The sequence below is a fragment of the Haemaphysalis longicornis genome, unplaced genomic scaffold (genome assembly GCF_048455015.1).
Source record: "Haemaphysalis longicornis isolate Haplotype H1 unplaced genomic scaffold, Haemaphysalis longicornis Haplotype H1 scaffold_169, whole genome shotgun sequence".
Classification (NCBI taxonomy): Eukaryota; Metazoa; Arthropoda; class Arachnida; order Ixodida; family Ixodidae; genus Haemaphysalis; species Haemaphysalis longicornis.
In genome coordinates this window covers 191,330-208,787 of record NW_027526275.1, presented here as the reverse complement: position 1 = coordinate 208,787, position 17,458 = coordinate 191,330, and the positions used below count along the sequence as shown (strand labels likewise).

General features: G+C 48.9%; 1 protein-coding gene across 4 annotated transcripts in view; it reads left to right on the top strand.

The window, feature by feature from the left end:
- The window catches only part of LOC144166326 (uncharacterized), a 156,240-nt gene that overhangs the window by 3,258 nt on the left and 135,524 nt on the right, over positions 1–17,458 (top strand). For 3 of the 4 annotated variants that reach the window (XM_077695855.1, XM_077695853.1, XM_077695852.1), the window contains exons 2-3: positions 2,514–2,703; positions 3,745–3,918. In XM_077695855.1, the coding sequence (XP_077551981.1) occupies positions 3,762–3,918 (157 nt within the window). In that variant the 5' untranslated portion in view covers positions 2,514–2,703; positions 3,745–3,761. The remainder of the gene's footprint in view (positions 1–2,513; positions 2,704–3,744; positions 3,919–17,458) is intronic. The other variant, XM_077695854.1, reaches the window with a different exon arrangement.

Below are 17,458 nucleotides of genomic sequence, written 5' to 3'. Positions count from 1 at the left end.
TTTCAAGATTACGCAATTGCGAGGTTGAACAAGCTAAAAAAAATGTGCTCACACTGGCTTATCTAATGCAGTTCAAGTTGACGAAAAACAACAGTCACCTACACCAGCTAAAATGTAAGTTGGATAGTTTATGATGAAGCTTTTGACGAGGTCTGCACTGAGCTAGAGGCTGTTGACTGCGTTGTCTATTACCTGGCTGACCTCGTGTGCAGGAAAATGCCGAAGGGCTCAGCCTGTTCGGTACATTGACAAAGCCCTGTGGAAGAATCTGAGGTCCATGCTCAACCCGAAAGCACACTGGTAAAGTGCAGAATGAGGGGTGGGCTTCCGCACCCAAAGCTTAGCTTCTGTTTTTTTGTTATTGCTGCTGGCAATGAAGAAAAGTTTCAGTAACATCGTAGAGAAACGCATATGAGATGACAGTGGAGGGAATGCTGGATAAGCATATAATCTTGTACCCATGTGAGGAACACTAAGAGGACATTATGACAAATTTGTTGCACTATTGCATAGCTATTGAATGGCACAAGTATGTAAACAAGCGACGATTCAGTCAGTCAGATTCAGGCGTCTGCATCACCTGGGAGCTCGCCGCCCCCCCCCCCCCCTGCACAGTTGGCGCTTATGAACATTGTGATGCATTTGCGGGGAGCGCACTGCACACAGCCTCCCATTCCTGTATCCTCTCAAACTTCCAGTGCAAAAACTGTGAAGAGCATAGTGAAACGACGCCGATAGGGGCATCTAAAGTTTCGCCCGCCCTTTTCTGCCCCACCATTCATGGCGTCAAACTTCTTCGTGCCTCTAAGTGACGTCACCACAATAACAACACCATTCGGCAGGTGTTGTGTCACACGACTAGCTATCACCAACGTTTTTAGATTAGCTAATATAAAAAAGTTGGCTACCACTATAGTATAATATTCTAGTTCACTAGCCACCACCATGGAGGAAAGAAAAGCTCCATAAGGTGTCCCACATGGACTTACCGACCCTCGTATTCTCGGGCGCCGGAACATTTATGGCGTGTTTGAGTTCTCGCGCGGTCTCCTGTGATTAGCTCCACGCGCAGCCAATGGAATGAGCCTGCGTGAGAGCTCGATTCCGCCGGAAAAGTTCCCCGCTCCTGCGAGCAAGTTCTCTGCGCCTACGGTTCTCGCTCAGTTCAGAACAGCCCACCATAACGAAGGCATGCGAGGGCTTGGAAGGAGCTTTCAGAGTGACAGGACACTTGGCGCACAGCCATCAAGTGCCACGTCGTTGCCTCGCCTGAGATGCGCTTCAAATATTTGTCAGTCGCGTGCCCCCAGCGTCTGCCCTGTTTAAAATGATGAACACATCCTGTCCATGACCTGTATCTATATGCTGGGCCATCCAAGTAGCGCTTCCTTTAGTGCCAATAGCAGCAGTATGCAGGCAAAATTATTGTCTGTTTCTTTGTTTAGAGGTGCCTCTACCGCTGGCCTGCGTTGTGGTCGATCACTCTTTCGTACGGTGGCGTGTGTTTTGCTACTTCCCCCGTGGTCACAAAATTAATGCTTTGCCTCGAAATTTCTGTTTAGGTTGAGGTACCATGAAACATCCCCGGTGTTTACGAAATTTAGGACGGAACAGTATACTTGTTCACGCAAGCAACTACGCTTCAGTGCCCTGACATGCTCATTATTGCTCATTAGTTCATTATTCATCACTTAAACGATTGCACTGATACTGTCTGTAATGGGGAGCAGCATCATACTCCTTTTCCTGAATTTCAACAACCTCCGGCAGTGCTCGTAGTTATCTCGCTTGTGCGGCAGTTCTTTGGCTCGTGTCTATTGTCAGGCACACAACCACCACCATTTGTTTGCATGCATTTCGCTTTTTATTGTCTTAAAGGCTGAAAGGCATAGAGAGTTCCTTTTGCTCAGTCTAGCTTTATCTAAAAATAGAGACAATGCTTCAGCATTCTCATAGCCAAGTAAAAGCGTAGACGCATAAACTGGCAACTGCTGTCAGAGTTAACTACAGAGAGAGTAAAATAGAAGAATTCCTGGAGCCATAGTGCCTGGTTGGTCACTTGGCATAAATTGCTCGTTTCTGAGAAATGCTCTTAAGTAAACTGAGTTGTGCCACAAAATATTTTTTAGGGGACTGTTACTCACTCTTATAGCTTGCTGACAAAACTATGTCAGTGCAAACATCGCTAACTTAGCATCACAGTGTGGCACCTTAGTTGTAGATATCTCTAGAGTGCAAGTGTATAGCTAGAGTGCAAGTGCATATCACTTCTCTGCTCTGCTCCCAATGCAGCACTCGTGAATGACCTTGTGGGCTTCTTGAGTTGTCACTTCCGACTGCTCAGAACGGCCCCAGAGCCGCTTTGCATTTTTTTCCCTGGAAAATATCTACATCAAGAGCAGTCCTGCACTGGGCATGGGCTGCTCAGTACTGCGTTTTGGGCGGGCAAATAAAAGGCGCCACCAGTTGCACTGACATGAATGCGCACAGGTGATGCGAGCGCCTCTTTACAGGTGTCCAGCGCAGCAGAAGAGGTGTATGCACTCCCAGGCAGCAAGCTACGCAGCCGCCAGGCTGCCGTGGGGACAAAGAATCCTGCCACGAGAGGAAATAGGAGCGCCCTGCCTTGTGAAGCCCAAGAAACCCTGCAGATGCCACCTCCAGCCGAGTAAGCTGCTCCTGCGGTTTACCTGAGGTATGCAGGTATGTGTGGCAGGGTATGGTGTTTAATAATAGGAGTGGGTTTTGGGTGGTTGACATGGCAACAAAACATGAAAACTTGTGCCTCCTTTTTTTAGTGAAAAATGAGCTGGATATGATAATGCATAAGCTGGGGGCATTTTGGCTCATGTGAAAGAACACTAGGTGTTTGTTTGCATGTGTGGCATTGCTTGTGCTGTATTCAGGGATACGGCTAAAGGGTTGCTAATTTGAAGAAAGGTAAATTGAACTGGTGAAATGCTCAGTCTTTATTGTGCTTTGAGTGCGACTTCAGTGGGAGGAAAAAAATCGAGGGGGGGGGGTTACAATGCTGGGAGATATGTTGCACGTTGCAAGCCGATCATTTCAGTACCCATGACAACAAGCTAGCATGCTTCGTGGGACTACTGCCCAGTGCTAGATCAAGTGTGAAGATCATGTGTGTTAGAGTTCCATAAAGCGTTGGCTTGTCACTGATCTTGGTTGCCCACAGCAGTGAGAGGGTGTGCTGGGCTGCTCGGTCCCAGAAGTCCAAACACTCCTGGTCACTAGGGCTGCCACTGTTGCCGCCAGACTTATGCCAACGGCCACCATGCACTACTAACCCACAGGACTCTCTCTCTCTCCCCCTCCACATTTAGGAATACCCCACACGAGGTAGTTGCATGAACATGCGAGCTCAGTTTACTTCTGTTTTACTTTAGAAATTTGCCGAACACGTATGGAGGATAGAGGAATTTAGCCCAAGCATCCATTAGTAGTAGTCAATCATTTGCAAATCCACCCAAAAAATGCCACGAGAGCACTGCTTCCCTAACCCCATGGCACTGTTGTAACAAGGCTTACTTCCTGGCCTAAACATGTGCCCCAGATTCACTAGCAATCGAACAAGGAATGGCGTGAGCTCAGGGCTGCTCCTCATAAGTATGTCGTGGGCTTGCATCCAAGGCTTGTTTCAGTTTTTACAATGACGGGCAGATACTTGTGTTTTGGTCCAAACTTCCTCCTTTCAGTAAACTTTGATCTTTCTCTCTCTTTGTGCAGGCGGGAAGAACGAGCACATGCTTGGCAACTGGCCACCCGAGTGTCACATGGCTGCGACAGCTAGCTGCGACAGTGCTCAACCGATACTTGGATGTCGGGATGCACCTGTCCACCACGAGATCGCCGTGCCACCATCCAGAAAAAGGGTGCCTGGAGCCTGTGAAGCCAACAAGGGTCTGTAACCTTGCCTATAATAGTAGCATGGCGAAACTGCAGTGCTTCCCCAGTGATTGTGGGGCATTGTGTGACTGGCAAACAAAAGTTTGCCAGTGTATAGCTAGCACTGAAACGAAAAAGCAGCTCTGGTCTTCTTTGTCAGTTTCAAAGGGTGCTAAGATTTTTGAGGAGAGCATGTCGTAGTGTGCGCAGCTCTGCAAATATTCATGACAGTCTGCAAAGATTTTACACCAATGTTTGCTTCCTGGTCAACTGTAGCATGTATTCTTTGCCTTTCAGTCTCGCATAACTGAACCTAGGCTGTTAAAGGTGGCACTAAATACCATTGTTCCGCTATAGACGCCAAAATAAGGGCCATGTTCTGCATTCCTCATTATATCAAGTGCAACCTCTGACACCTCTTTTTTTTTGGTCATTCAGATTTGGCTCATACTTTTCATCCTCATGTGAATGGCGGGTGCTGTAGTACAGTAAAAGCTCGTTAATTCGAACTTGAAGGGGACCATAAAATTGTTCGAATTAAAAGCGGAGTTCGAATTAGCGGGCGGGCGCTAAAATTAATGGAAATCACGGCACACTGCGCGGGCAGAACACAAAGCAGCCACCTCTGGACTCGTTATCGCAAATTAGGTGCTATTACACGTTTGTGGCAGGTGATCTCGTAAATAACAATGGCATGCGCTGGAGCACTGGCGCCGGTGGCGCGGCGCCCTCTGTAGACGCGAAATAAGCTGTTGCAGGAGAGTAGCGCGCGCCACGCTGTTGTTTTTCAGTTTCGTTGTATTGCACCCTTTGTAAATTCGATTTGGTTTGGATTTGCAACACATTGTTATCACTCTGGGCTGACTTCTTCTGTGAGGAGTGATGGAAACTAGGGGATCCCAGTTCGAATTCACTGTTCTGGATACCCACGCGTTCGAATTATCGAGAGTATTCCCCCATTGAAATAATATACAAGGCTGTGCCAGGTGTTCGAAAATGCCAAAAAGGTGCCTTCTAGGCTAAGGTGTTCCCGAATCCAGTCAATGACCAGGTCTAGTACGGTTTGATCTAGCAGTGCTTTGTTGGTGTCAGTCCCGAATACACATTGTTTGGCATGTCATTGTAGACATACTGAATTCTAGGCGCACATTGTAGACTTAATGAATTCCTCGACATTTCCTTGTTGGCTGATGTGCCAAAAACGGCTGACGCGGTGTGGTAGCTGTTGATGTGGATGCAAATGTTGTCTGAAGCCTTGAGGAGTTTCTGAAAGTTGGGCAACTCCGGCGATGGAATCAGTGTTTACTAGACAGTGGGGTATTGTACTGAGAAAAAATTCACGCATCTCCAGGGAGTGAATTGTGCAGGCCTCACAGGCAGCCCTCGACTCACGCCAAGAACGCCTGCTTTCCTGGTGGATGACGACCGAACTGATGATTAAAACCGAAACTTTATGAACTGAATTAGAATACACAAGGTGGTTACAATCAACAAGTGCATGCCGTAAAAAGGCAGTGGTGTGCGACCAGCTGCCGCACCTTAGCTCATCGTCTCTGAACTGCAGGCTGCCACACCCGGGTTCATAGTACCAGCATGGCGAGGGTTTGTCCCAGTTGTTTGCCGGTGGGGGGAGCACGCCAGATGGCGGCAGACAGTCGGAAGAAGGTGGTTCCGGTTTCGTTTTGAAGAATTCGGGTGCCCTTCGTACCGATGGGCAGCACACTCCCCGTCTGGTGCATCGCTTCGTGGGCGGCACAGTGATATCAGGTAGTCATCAGACGAACAATGTCTGATATGGGACGGACGAACATCTTAACGATTCGCTTTTTGCTGTCTTGACTTCAGCCTTTCTACTGTGCCCGTTGGCGCTCAGTATGCACTGAGTGACGACTCCGACCGGCCATTCACACCGGTTGGCTTTTTTCTCCTTGAGCAAGACGAAGTCTCCGACCTTGAGGTCAGGTAGAGTGATCTGCCACTTCCTTCGCTGTTGCAAGGTAGTCAAATACCCGGTGCGCCATTTCTTCCAGAACTCACTGGCCAAGTTTTGCACCTGGTGCCACTGGCGTCGGTACAGATTGCTTGGTAGAGCTTCCCCAAAGGCTGAAGTTGAAGCTCCCAGATTCTGCATCAAGAGCGCCGTTGGTGTGAGAATGATTGGGTTTTCCGGGTCAGAGGATACGGGAACAAGAGGCCTTGCGTTTATGATAGCTGAGACTTCTGCCATGAAGGTCGTAAGGACCTCGTGGGTCAGACGGTTATGGTGCGTCTGAAGCAACATGGAATCCAATATCCGATGAGCGATACCTATCATTCTCTCCCAAACTCCACCCATGTGAGACCGATGCGGAGGGTTAAATACATACATACAGCCTTTCTCGTTGAGAAACTTCCCCAGTGTCGAGCTTCCCAGATCATTTGGGTTGATTCCCATCTCTCTGCACGCTCCCACAAAGTTTGTGCCACAGTCGGAGCGGATTTGTTTGACGGGTTCCCGGATTGCTAGGAATCTTCGGAGTGCATTGATGAAACTGGACGTCTCCATCGCCTTGATCACCTCGATGTGCACTGCACGAATACTTAGGCACATAAACACCAACCAGCGTTTAGTGTTGGACATTCCACCTCATGTACGGCGAGCAACAACCAGCCATGGTCCTGCTGCAGCAGTCCTGCTGAACAGAGAAGCAGTCCTGCTGAACAGCACGAATTACTACAGTTCTCGCTGTAGAAAGATATTCGGTGGCACTTTCCTGCGCGGTCAGACCCTTGACACGCTGCGCAGCTCTAAGAAGAAATGCCACTGCGCAAACAAGTGTTTTCCAGCTCGAAAACCTAAGGAAGCGCTCCGCACCGAGTTGCCTGGATGACGTAACTGCTTTGGCCAGCGTGTTGACTTTTGTGCGTAATTCTCTGTCCTCACTTGGAGACACAAGATTGAAGACAGGTGATGATAGGGCTGGTTCATCGCCCTGCCGGAGAAAATGGGGGCCACTGAGCCAGGTCGTGTGCTCGAGCTTCATCGCTGACACCATTCTTGTGCCGTGGTCCGCAGGATTCTCCCTCGTGTGGATGTATTTCCACTGTTCTGGCCGTGTGGTCGTACGTATACGTAACACTCTATTTGCTACACAAACGTAGAATCTTCTGGTCTCATTGTAGATGTAGCCTAAAACGACCCTGCTGTCGATGTAGAACTCCACTGCATCCGGCTGAATGTCCAGCTTGCGTTGCACGAGTTCAGCCAGTTCGACTGCAAGGACAGCTCCACATAACTCGAGCCTTGGAATGAACAGTAGGTTCGGCCAGGGGTGCCAGCTTTGTTTTTCCCATTATGAAACCCACATGTCGCGTTCCCTCTTTGTCAACAACTCTGAGGTACGCCACAGCTGCGACGGCTTTTGTGGATGCATCGCAAAAGATGTGAATTTCCTTTCGCTCAGCTTCAAGCATTGTTGAAGTTGCGTAAGTCCGGGCGATCTCCAGGTCTTCCAGTGCCCCAAGCGAGCTCTTCCAGTCTTCCCAATCTTGCGCTCTGTGAGCTGGAAGCGGAGTATCCCAGTCATAGCCTTCCACTGTGATCTCACGCAAAAAGTGTTTTGCCCGTGCTGTCACTGGAGCCACAAAACCCAACGGGTCATAGAGGACATTAACAGTGGACAGAACACCACGCCGCGTGCAGGGTCTGCCTTGAGGAGGAGCACGGTATACGAACGTGTCCTCGCACACATTCCAAAGGAGCCCAAGACTGCGTTGCACGGGCATCGTCTCTGCAGTAAAGTCGGGTTCCTTTAAGTCCGTTGCATGATCTTCAACCGGAAATGCTTTTAGCACGTTCTCCCTGCTTGAAGTGATCTTGTGCAGTCGTATGTTCGCCGTTGCCAGCATCTCCTGTGTGTTTCGCAGCAGGTTGATGGCGTCTTCCTCGGTGGGAACTGACTTGAGGCCATCGTCGACATAGAAATCTCTTTCCACGAACTTCACCGCTTCCTCCCTGTACAGCCGTGAGCCTTGTCGAGCCATTCGCCGCAGTCCATAGGTAGCCACAGCGGGGGATGGGCTATTCCCAAAGACGTGCACTTTCATGCGGTGTTCAACAATCTCTTTTGACATGTCGTTGTTCTCGAACCACAAGAACCTAAGAAAATTGTGATGATCTTCACGGACAAAGAAACTGTAAAACATTTTCTGAATGTCTGCCATCACTGCCACTGGCTCCTTCCTGAAGCGTATCAGAACTCCTATGAGACTGTTTGTGAGATCCGGTCCTGTGAGAAGGACACTGTTCAGAGACACTCCTTTGTACTGAGCACTGGAGTCGAAGACGACCCTGATCTTCTCTTGCTTGTGAGGGTGGTAGACCCCGAACAAAGGCAAGTACCAGCACTCCTTGCCATCAGCGAGCGGTGGAACAGGTTCTGCATATTCATTCACAAACAGTTCCTTCATGAAGGCCACGAAGTGCACGTTCATTTCAGGATTCCTACGCAAAGTGCGATGTAGTCCGAGGAGGCGGGATAAGGCTTGTTGCCTGTTGTTTGGCAGCCGGGATCTCGGTATGCGAAACGGAAGAGGACCAACCGAGCTGTTAGACTGATCTTGGACGAACTCGTTTTCCATTATGTCAAGGAATGCTCTATCTTCTATAGAGGGAGCGAGCTTGTTGTCCTCACTAGTCGTATTGGAACAGGGTACAGTCAAAGTTCTCCGGTTCCGCTGCCAACCCGTAATCCTGCGTGGGATCATGCTTGCCGGGTGACGCCAGGATAGGGTGCTCTTTCACCACAAAATGGTTGTCACGAGGTTCTGGAAGAGATGGACGTCCGTCGCTCAAGATGTGAGTCTCCAGCGCGTTGATGGTACCTGGCTTCCGCGTTCGGACGATGCAAATATTCCCAACTATCACCCAGCCTAAGTCGTGCTTCTGGGCGTAAGGCGCATCGTGTGGACCGTTGCATGTCTGACGCACCTTATGGGCCCTAATGATGTGCCGGCCAAGAAGAAGCGATATCTCTGCTTCTGGTTCCAGCGGAGGGATGAAACAGGCTATCGACTGGAGATGTGGGTAGCACCGAGCAGCTTCAGGTGTTGGTATTTCGCTCCTGCTGTTGGGAATGTCATTGCACTCAAGCAATGGTGGAAGCTTCAGGTCGACGTCACCACTCACACTCTGAATCGAGAAGCCGTTCGCCAACCTTGCGGTGACTTCCGTTATTCCAGAGCATGTCCTCAAAGTGTAGCCTGTGGGTATCCCATCAACACTAAAGAGATCTAGCAGCTCCGACGTCACCAGTGACCGATTGCTCTGATCGTCTAAAATGGCGTAAGCCTTTACTGCCTTGTGCGGTTGGCAGTCGTGGGTTACGTTCACCAGGCAAATCCTCGCACAAGACTTGCTTTGATCGCCCTTGTCACCCATATCGGTGCGCGTAGTAGTTACGCTTCCTCCTGTCGCTTGAGTGTTGTCTTCTCCTTCTGCAGTTTTAGAAGGAATGTATGTGCGCGTAACCAACGGGTGAAGCGTTGCATGGCGTTCGGTAGAGTCACACACCGAGCACTTAACGGCTGTCTCACACTGCTTTGAGAAGTGGCTCGTAGACAAGCCTCGGCATTAAGGTGCTTCACCCCTAAAATGTGTCCACTGGGGACAGCAAGGTAGTTAATGAATTCTTCTATCTATTCAGACCAAGGTATGAGTGGTCTCCCAAGCTCCAGCTAAATGGCGTCGGTTTGAGAGCGATGCCAGCCATTCTTGACAAACCGAACGCTGGCTCATAATGTCACAATGTACTTTGGTTTCCCGGTTGCTTGAAGGCTTTGAAAGGGTATCTGGAGTCGTGTAGTCAGCTGAAGTTGGCAGAAGTTGTATCTAAATCAAACCTATTTGAGTGTAGTTTGTGTGTAGGCCTTCCTGACCAACTTTAAGGAGTCATTGCATTAAAAAGTTTTAAGGCAGGAAGCTCATAGACTCGAGCTGTTTCGAGGAATTAAGGGAAAAATACGAACCGATAGACCCAGTGGTCACAAAGAAATCGGCAGAACAATCGGAACGGGCTGAAAAAAGCAAGAAAAGGTTAGGAAATGGCTTTTGAAGTTTTACCAATACGTATTTCAGGCATCAAACTGCATCAAACCAGGGTTGTAGTCGTATGTGTCCTTTTGAACAAGGTGCTTGAAGATGTGTCCTTTTGAACAAGGTGCTCTTAGCCAATCGCATGACTGTGCATATGACGTCATATGTTCTAGTGAGGGAAATGAGCTAATGAGTCGCATGGCCATTCCTTTTTCTCCTAATTATGTAGCTCATTTGAGCAAAGCTTACCTTAAAAGTGGTGTCAGTATGATTCTAATGAGGCAATCTTTCAAATGAACCAAACTTTTGTTTTGTCTGCATGGCCCCTTTAACGAGGCAGACACAATTCAATGGATATCCAAGACACTAAAGTCCCAAAATATTTACCGACTGGGCCGCTGATGTACCGCTGTCTCCGGGCATAGAGCGGCCACTCTGGAAGCGATTCTTCCCGAACATTCTTGCCTTCCAACGACGAAAGTGGTGATTGAGTCCCAACAGTGGACATCAAAGTCCTCTCTGACGCAGGCCATTGGGGCATGGCGTCTGCTGCCTGTTTCCTAGTTATTGTTCGGCAACCTAGACAGAGCGTTGGCGTTACCGGGTAAGTGAGCACGTCTTTTTCGGTGCTGAAATATTATGTTATATCTCTGCGAGGCAAGGGCCCTACGAGCCAACCTTGCTCCCTGTGGTGTGTTCAGGGTGAGGAGAGAGAGGGGGTTGTGGTTAGACACCACCTTATACTGAGCACCAAACAGCCAGAGGTCGAACTTCTCTAGATCCCTGCGAATGCTTTCCTCTCTATGGTTGACCATCGTACCTGAGCTGAGAGAACCCGTGACTCGTGAATGAGATCAGTCGTTCAGAGCCATTCTGAGCATGCTGGGAGAGACAGGCTGCTGCTGCAACCGCAGTGGCGTCCGTGTACAGCAAGAATGGCTAGTCAATGTTGGCCGTCCCGAGAGTCGCAGCTTTACAGAGTGTCACGTCGAATTGGTGAAACATGATTTTGTTTGAAATCTTTTTCCCCTGCCAGCACCGTTCTCGGTGCCGCCACCTCCACTAGTTAGGCACGTAGCTCCAGTAATAATTGCACAGCCCGAACACACCACGGGGTTCTTTCTTGGCTTTTGGCGCTTTCAACCCCCTAATTGCTGAGAACTTGTCGGGGTCCGGTGTGTTGTTCCCAGAGCCTACTACGCGTCTCGAGTAATGGATGGACCCTTTTGCCTCTTAACATCCCTCGAACTTAACTTTTTGGGTTCACCCTCTGCAATGTCGCGAAGACGGTGCAGAAGTGTTGTGCGTGATCAGTCAACATTCCACAAATTAGGCTGCTGCACTCTTCTGCCTTTGATGAGTTGTCATCTCTTTGGGGATTTTTTGAGCTTGTTAACCTCCTTCGATATTCTCCTGCTGAGAGCTTAAGCTCGTATAGCGTCACCTTCTTCAATATCTCATCCTCGTTATGCTGCGATGGTGTCAGTTGCGTTGACAGGAACCGCACCTTCTCCTCTATTATCGGGAATACAATTTGGCCCCAGTATTTTTTTGGGACAACGTAGGCCTCCAGAGTGTGTTCGACTGACTCGAAGCAGACAGGCACCTCTGCCTCAGCTGGAAACTTCGATAGCACTTCTGACAACTATTTCGGGCACTGACACAAGTTTGCCCGTGTGTTACTCATTCTCTCCAATGCCGTGGTGCTCTGTGCTGTACTTTTTTCTCTTCTGATGGCCCGCAATTTTTCTAGTTCAAGCTCGGGAGCCCGGCAGAGCTCGTCTGCGGCTCTGACCTCCAGTGTTTCCATGTCTGTTGCTGCCTGGCTGACCAGCATCCCAGGCACAGACAAACTGCCTTCCAAAACAACCGTTTCCTCTCCATCGCTAATTGATTTCACCTTCCACCTGTCCGGGTGTACCTCTTTCTGCCCACCCAGACAGCAGTGCGCCTTGCTGGCTTCCAGCTTGCATTGCTGTCGTAGCCGCTGCCACCATTGCCGGTGTCCTTGCCGCCGTTGCAGCTGGTGTATGCGGACGGTCCTTGTGACGCGCTGCTCTCCCTCCCGGCCACGGTGGAGGAATAGCTAGGTGTCTGAACGAGGCAGCCGCAGCGGCAAAGCGAGCGCTCGCGCTTGGCGTCTCTTTTGGTAGATGGCGCTACAGCATTGGAGGGTCATACTCGCTTGCGAACAGCAGGCGAAGCGTACGAATGAACACATACACATCCGAATAAATACCAATATTGTACCTTTTTTATGGTTTATTATGACGGACGGAAGCTTCCTTCACTTAAGAGAAAGCTGAATGATGTTGTTACCGTTGGAACAAGCGTACCAAGTTGTAAAAAACGTCGCTTGTTGAAAGGGACATTCGACTCGTTAACTTCCACATAACAGCCGGCGTGAACTCTGTTATTTGACTAACAGATTTGTTAGTGTGGGTTCATGTAGTGCACTAGTTAGTAGTCAAACCTTGCATGAATATACGGAAATACACACACATGCTCCTGCCAACAGAAGGGTTGCGGTTCCAGTCTCCGATCTTGCGTTTGTCAGGCACGCCACATCTACAAGTGAACGGAGTGCAGCTGTGTCTGGCCCACGGTGAAATTATTCCTCCACCGTGGTCTGGCCTAGTACATTTCCATGGTGAATAATACACTACAGTTTCTGTAGAAAACTTTAGTTTTGTGCTGTAGTATAAACATATACTAATATGTTTGTTCTGATTTTATGTATTAAACTTTTCTGAAAGGTTTCAGGAAATACTCGCGGGCTCGAAAAGACACACGTTAGGCGCGCCCGTGCTGTTTTGTTTCTGTCGCTGTTCCTCGCAAGTTGGATTTATATCTTCCAGTTATATATTTCCTTGAAATTTTTACCTTATTCTACGCGTACCACGCCACCCAGTCCTAAAAGAGTTCCTCCAAATGATAAACGTTTTACCTACCTTCGAAATAAATATCCTAGATATACGGGTCTTTTCAATGATTAGTCCCGAGGTCACCGTCGACTGTCGGAGATGCAGTCCCGCATTCGTTTTCCTCATGCATTTATTTTTATGGCAAGGCCCACAGCTTGCTAAGACAGGCATGCCTGCGCGAATTTCTGCAGGTATAGCCCCCCAAAACTTTACATTAAACAGCATAGAAAAAATGCCCTTTTATTCTTTCACATACATGTACATATGTCACAAAAGCACAATTTAATGGTTCACAATTTCACAAAAGCAATTTCACAAAAGCAGCAATTTCATGGTCACTCCAACCATCCTACGCCAGCTTCGCAAGCTTACGAAGATGTTGCGTCTTGGTTTTTAGATCACGTTTCTTTTGTTTGCACACCTGGGCCATTCTCATGGCAACATAGGTAGTTGTGCAATAATTGGGCCATGATTTCCTCTTTGTGTACATTACACGGAAATGAAAACACATGTTCTTCCAACAATTCTTCAAGTGTCTGTTCATACGCATTCCTTTCTGTAGAATGCTTTTGAAACTCTGTTTCCTCCGCCTGAAGCAAGCAAAAAACATTGCGCTTTGGGTGCAGAAGCCCGCCTCTTGTCTTGCAGTTCACTAAACTACTTTCTGGTTGAGAATGGATTTCCCACTCCTCTATTAGGCTGTGTCGACAAGTTGAGCAGGTGGAGCACTTGAGGAGCTTTCTGCACAATATATGATGCAGTCAGCTGCCTCAGGTACCGTACACACATTGGCAAGAGCCTCGGTGCACTCAACTTCTGCAACAACCAAACCGTCTAATTTCTGCTTCAGCATCTGAAGCTTTGTCTCTTCACTGCCACTCTCTTGAAACACAAGTTTCAAGTCTGTTAAGGTAAGCACATGGGTACTTTGAGCAGGCTCTACCTCACAGTTGCCAAATTTCGGCGGTTTGATCAAACTGTATAACGACAGCATATTGTACAGCTGCAAAAAACGTAGGTAAGGATGGATGGTCATTTTTTCCAGCTGCCTGGCGGATTATTCCGAAAAAGTGCTCTAAAACATCTTGGTTAAACTTTCCAGTTAACACATACTTGAACCTGCACTCTTTTAGCAGGTACCTAGTCAGTTCTAAGGCAGACAAAATTGTGACCCGAAGGCCAGCAGCAGTTTGCTGGGTCAAGAAGTTTTCACAGGATATCTTTCCAGCCATAACTTCTCACTCCCACTTATTCAACCAGTGTAAAAAAGAAGCAAGAACTCGTAAGTCCCGGCTTCCTACAGTAATTCCCTCCTTGGGATTATTTCGATTCAGCGCATCGAAGAGGTCATTGAATTTGAGAGTAAACTCGACTGCACCGGCGCATTCTCCAGTCCCGAAGTACCTCTTTTAGAAAAAAACTGCAAGCCATTCGCCACACTCCGGCTAAATAACTGTGTAGCAAGCCTTACGTGCATCTTTTCGGTGTTAGAGGGATTGAGATAAGCAGATGACACCTTGTGGCAGACACGTAAGTGCCCAGGCTGTCCCGAGTCTACAACAGTCAGTCATAGTGTGCCCATTGGGCACGGCCACCATGAAGTAGCAAAACTGTCTGTGCATGCAAGCGGTTGCACACACGTTCATTAGGTGAGGCGCATCCAAAGAAACATAAACACCGCACTTGTCTGCAGCAGGGTGTGAAGAAGTGCTTCGTGGGATCGATAGCGCCACTGACTCCAAACTCTTTCCACATATGGCGATTGGTAGCAGCTCCATCGCACACCACTGCATCTACTAAAGTGCCAGCTTCTTCAAGCATGAAAATTGCTTTCAAAACAAGCTGTGCTAGCACGTCTCCTTTAGTGGGACCTTTGCTGGCAAACACAGCTATCGGTTGAGAGTAGTTGTCCCCAAATGCTCGGAACGTAAAGACAAGTCCGTGATCTGCAAGGTCGTCACTGGCCATTGCTGCGTCACCAAAATCACTGAGGCCAACGTACGTCATTGACTTTGAATGTACTCTCATTTCTTTTCTCACCACCATTTCGTCGAAGACCAAAATTCCGTGGCGTTGGAATTCGTCCTTTGTGGCCATCTTTTTTTTGAAAGCTGCGAAAAACCTGCTGTCGAAGCCACACTTCACTCGGACCATGCTTAAATACTTCCGCACGGTCGTAACACACGGTAGAGGAAGCACATTGTTATCTCGCAAGAACGAGTATGCCGATGGACTCCTTATGTGCAACAAAAGGCACATGAGAAGCCAGTCTTCTGTGTATCGACGACTCTTTTTGTTGGCCAGCCTGGCTGCAGCTATGCACTCTATTATCGCAGTTGAGCGCCCGGGAGATCAAGGTTGCACAGTTTGCTGTCGAGCTCTTCTTCAGAAATCTTCTGTGCGCGTTCACGAGCTTCTTTAAGCTGAGTTGAAAGCAGCTTGAAACGGGTAAGTAGACGATTCTTTGACCGTTTCAAGGCGTAATTCGCCCGCCGCAGAGCTGCAAGTTTGTCGCTTGTTGTATTGCTCAATGGTAAACGGGCACCACCTGGCTTCGAGCTCCTTTGTCTTATCATTGCTCTTTTTTGGCGAATGCGCAGTGTGTCTGACAGGCTGAGACATTTTTGGCAAACTGATGCATCTGCACTGAGTACGAACTCACATTTGTTGTGACGCCGTCTGCGGTTAAGGTTGTTAGAGATGAGGGGCCCTTGGGTTGTCTGACTCGTTCAGGCCCGCAGGTCCCGGCTCGGCATGGTGTCGGACTAAAGACTCGAGATGACTGCTTAAGAGGAAACTGTACAGGAGGTTTATTCTACATGATGACAGTCGAGACAGGAGAACAAGAATAACACGAATACAGTCGTTTAAATAGAGTTCGTATTCCCCAGATCCCTGGCTAGGGAATTTAACTTCACACAGGTTGTCCAATTAGGTGGGCAGTGGACGACACTTGATGTACAACACAACATGAGGCGTGGCTGATGCACACGGACCACTCGGTCGATGGAAAGGGTGAATATCCACGTCATCGATCATGTCTTGTGCCGGAGTTGCACCACTTCGCGCAAGTCTTCATTTTGGAGGCCCCGTGAGAACGGAATTTCAACTCGGCTCCCAGCACGTGAAAAGGAGTGGCCTCCTGCTCTCGCCGACGGTTGGAAACCGAAGAGCTTGGGCACTTGAAACCGCAGCTTCCTTTCGGTGGACCCTTCTTTCATACGTGTATGAAGGAAAGAAGTGGCCCGCAGCGTCCGGGTGAACCGAGGATATAGAAGCCGCCCCTTGAAACCGCCGCCGTTGGCGCCAGGGTTTCTTGCCTCCTCGTGCCTCTGGGTGATTCATCCACGCACACCTTGCTCTAGGCAGGGGTGAGACAGCTGCGCATATTGCGCCTTTCTGATACAATTCCATTTTCCTGCGCCAAGCTGCTCCAAAAGCACGAAAATGGCGAAAATTGCGCCAAACTGCTCCAGAAGAGCCTCAACGGCACGGATTTTGATGCTCATGTCAGTTTCGGCGGGGACAAAAGCCTCCCGCATCCCGCGGTCACCGCTTTTATCGTCGGTCAATCGCAAACACAGAAATGGCACAAATAGAAAGACTGAAACGAAGCAAGCGATAGCTTCTAAAACTCGATTCGCTTTCCGTCCGGGTTCGCAGAAACGGCCTTGTCGATTAGGCATCGCTGTGGCAACAAACATGGCCGCCGCCTGATCTGGCTGCTACCAACGCGCTCAGTGCGTATCGCCGATATTTTCCCTGGTTTATTTTACGCTATCAGCTGGGTTCCAGTCTATTCATTCTATCTGTTGTGGCTCTGAACAGTGACGTTAACTCAAGGATATGGTTTACGGGAAGTTGGGCGGCTCGAAAAAAAGTTCATTGAAATGTGGGGCCTACGACTTCGGCGTGGTTTGTCCTTGAGTGCGAAACGCGGTGCGCGCGTCTATAATCGGGTTCGTGAAGTGAATTTTTTGGCTTGTTGTGCTGTTGTAAAATGTTGAGGTGTTGCTTGTTGTGCTGTTGTAAAATGTTGAGGTGAGTCTCGGGGATGGAACGGTCGACACGAAAGTTGCGGGCTGTGCTGCGGCGCCGCGACCTGTTCAGGCAGCGCCCAATAGCTGCAGGACTACACGGTTGCCATAGAACGTGACTATAACACTTGATTTATGCAAAGTGAAATTTAATACCAAAATCTAGGTGGCTAAACATTAACGCTACTCAAATGACCATAGGGTGAACCTGCGCCCCGGGGACTGAAACGGGTAGGCAGGTTGGGCTATGCGACCGTTAGCTCGAAGCTGCTCAACTGCTGCCGTGACTACAGTCGTTCGTACAACACAGCCTGGGATTACAAAAACAATAATTTTAGCATTAAAACAGCAAAAAAAAACACCACAATTGCGGAGCCCTTAAATTTGATAAGAGTTTTAGCAGTCCGTCTGTTCTGTCGTGTACGTATATAGTTAACGTGCTCACCGGGACTCGTCTGGGCACTTGGGCATTCCTAGCCGTAGGGGGATTAGTTGCCCGCGCCTCCTCGCCCTTCCGCGCG